At 19.1% G+C, this 2733-nt stretch overlaps 1 protein-coding gene across 1 annotated transcript; it reads left to right on the top strand.

Moving 5' to 3' along the window:
* Positions 1-82: 82 nt before the first annotated feature.
* Positions 83-1324, top strand: PRELSG_0018500 (cytoadherence linked asexual protein, putative; the record flags this gene model as incomplete). Its single annotated transcript, XM_028676667.1, has 1 exon — positions 83-1324. One exon carries the CDS (start codon positions 83-85, stop codon positions 1322-1324), a length of 1242 nt encoding a protein of 413 aa, XP_028531045.1.
* Between the last annotated feature and the right edge of the window lie 1409 nt (positions 1325-2733).

Here is a 2733-nt window from a genome sequence, read left to right as displayed (position 1 = left end):
TATAATTTTTTTTCATAGAAATATGCAAATTTTTTTTCTTTATTTTGGCATATTTGTGTATTTTTTTTTTTTCTTATAGAGTATGAATAACATATTTTTTTTTAATGTTTCAAAACATTATTCTAAATTAAGTAAAAAGGATAGAGAAGAAGAAATAAATTTATCTATGGCGTCTAAATTTTTTTCTAAAACTTTATTTTCTGCTTTTCAAATATTGTTCACTATACGATTAAGTAATGACATAGATAAACTTGATAGGATATATGGTTCCAGTGAAATGATTGGTTTAACAATACATGAAGAACCATATTTAAAGTTTGCCTATGCATATTATGGTAGTATGATGGACAATTTAACAAATACACTTTTACCCTTATATATAAAAAAACCAATAACTCAATTAAAATACGGAAAAACTTTTATTCTAGCAAACATGTATAAATTGTGTTCAGATATATTTTCATTATTAAATTTAAATAATTTAAGTCTTTTATGTGAATATCAAGCGATAGCTAGCTCTAATTATTATTCTTACAAAAAGATAGCACAATTTATAGATAGAAAATTTACAAGTATGGTTATAGGTTCTCTTTTCTTAAATATTAAGAAAGTTAAATTGGAAGCAGAAGGCATAGTAACTCCATATATTGATAAGTTTAAGTGGCCAAATATTTTGTATCCTTTAGGTTTGATGAATATATATATAGCAGGTAGTCTACTTTTTAGAAGTACTTTATTTTTTCCCAACAATTTACCCGAAGAACTTAGGAAGCAAGTAGAATATAGTTTACCTGAAGAACCAAATGAAAAACCTTCCGTTTTCTATATTGATAAAATAGTAAACATATCCGTTATATATAGTTTATCTATTTCTATGTTTTTATATAATTTAATGAGATGGTATGCTTTTTATGAATATATTGTATTTTTAATTAGAAGTAATATTCGCTTGTTTGATAGATTTTATACTATACTTGAAAATTATGTTGCATCATTTATTAAAAATAATATAAATAAAATTACATTTGATGTTTTATTAAAAGCATTCCAAAGAGCATATATAGCTACAATGAATGAAGGTTATTATAAAGAAGTCATTAAAGCTAGAGTTTCTACTAAGAAAATTGACAAAAAAGAAAATAGTGAATATAATGAAGAGGATATATACTTATTAAAACCACATGATATTGAATTATTGACAGGAAATTGTAATTTAATGTATGTAGATAATTCTTCTTATTTTGAAGATTTAGATGAAAATGAAAAATTTTTAAATGAAAAAAAAATTGTACCCTGTGAAAAATATGAACAAATAAAAAAATAAAAATAATTGGTAGTTGTTAAATAGAAAAAGAAAAAAAAGAAGATAATGAAAATTTTGAATTTTTGAGAAAAGAAATAACAAAAATAAAAAATTCATCGTATGATATGGAACTAAAAAGAATTATAAAAGTAAAAATTTAAAAATAATGGAAAACAAAAAAAAAAAAACTAATATATATGAAATTATCAAATATGTGAATTAATTATAAAAAAAAATATAAAGAGCATTAATACAAATGATAATTATTATCGTTTTAACATTCAATACATTAACTTACGATTTAAAATTGTTTTTCTACCTAATATAATATTTAATAGCATTTATTTTATTTCATAAAATAAGAAAATACTAAAAAGCTTTTAATTTATGTTTTTTTTTTTTAAATATTTATGATATGAATAAAAAAATATGTTTTCATATCTTGTATCATTTTTATCTTTTTTGTTTTTTTCTTTTTTTGTTTTTTTTTTAATATTTTTTTTCTTTTATTTTTTATTATTTTTTTCATAGAGAGTAATTTTTTTATACTAATATTAAACTTTATTTATTCTTATGATTTTACTTTAAGATTATTTTTCTCATTTTTTAATATTTTGGTTTAGTGTGTAAAGGATAAAAAAATTAATTATTTTTATATTTTTTTTTAACATATGTAAATGATTTAAATTTTAGAAACAACAATAGTTCATAAAAAAAATTATTAAAAACGTTATTAAAAATATAATATAAATTAAATTTGATTATATAATTGGTTAATAAAATATGTTATTAACCTTTTGTAGTACACTAAGCTAGATTACTACTTGCGTACGTGTAAATTAGCCATGCACTGACGCTAGTTAAAAAAAAAAAAATAAAGTTATTTTTTTTTGTCCGTTTTCATTTATTTATATATACATCTTTGTATTTAAAAAAAAAAATAAAATTAAATTAAATTATTTTTTTTTGTTGTGTTTTTTGACTTTTGTGTTTTAAAAATTAAATAAGAATTAATTTTTACTTTTAAAACTTAAGAGATAAAAGAATTATGTTTATGTAATATTCAATGTATATGTTGAAATAACATTGAATAATATAAAGTTTTGACTTTATTAATTATTATAGTTTTTCTGTATGTTTTTAATTAAAAGAATAAGTAATTCTTTGTAAATAAAAACTCATTTATAACAATTAATAAGTTGGTTAATAAAAGGTATTATTAACCTTTTGTAGCATGCTAAGCTAGTTGCTAGTTGTATACGTACAAGTTAGCCATGCACTGACGCTAGTCCTATATAAAAAAAAAAAAAAAAAATAAAGTTATTTTTTTTTGTTTGTTTATTTATATATATATACATCATTGTAATTAAAAAAAAAAAAAAAATTAATTTTTTTTTTTTGGGAAGTGTTTTTTTTGAATGTTATGTTAT

The sequence above is a fragment of the Plasmodium relictum genome (genome assembly GCF_900005765.1).
Source record: "Plasmodium relictum strain SGS1 genome assembly, contig: PRELSG_00_v1_199, whole genome shotgun sequence".
NCBI lineage: Eukaryota > Apicomplexa > Aconoidasida > Haemosporida > Plasmodiidae > Plasmodium > Plasmodium relictum.
Note: the sequence above shows the minus strand (reverse complement) of the source record. Positions and strands in the feature narration are given on the sequence as shown.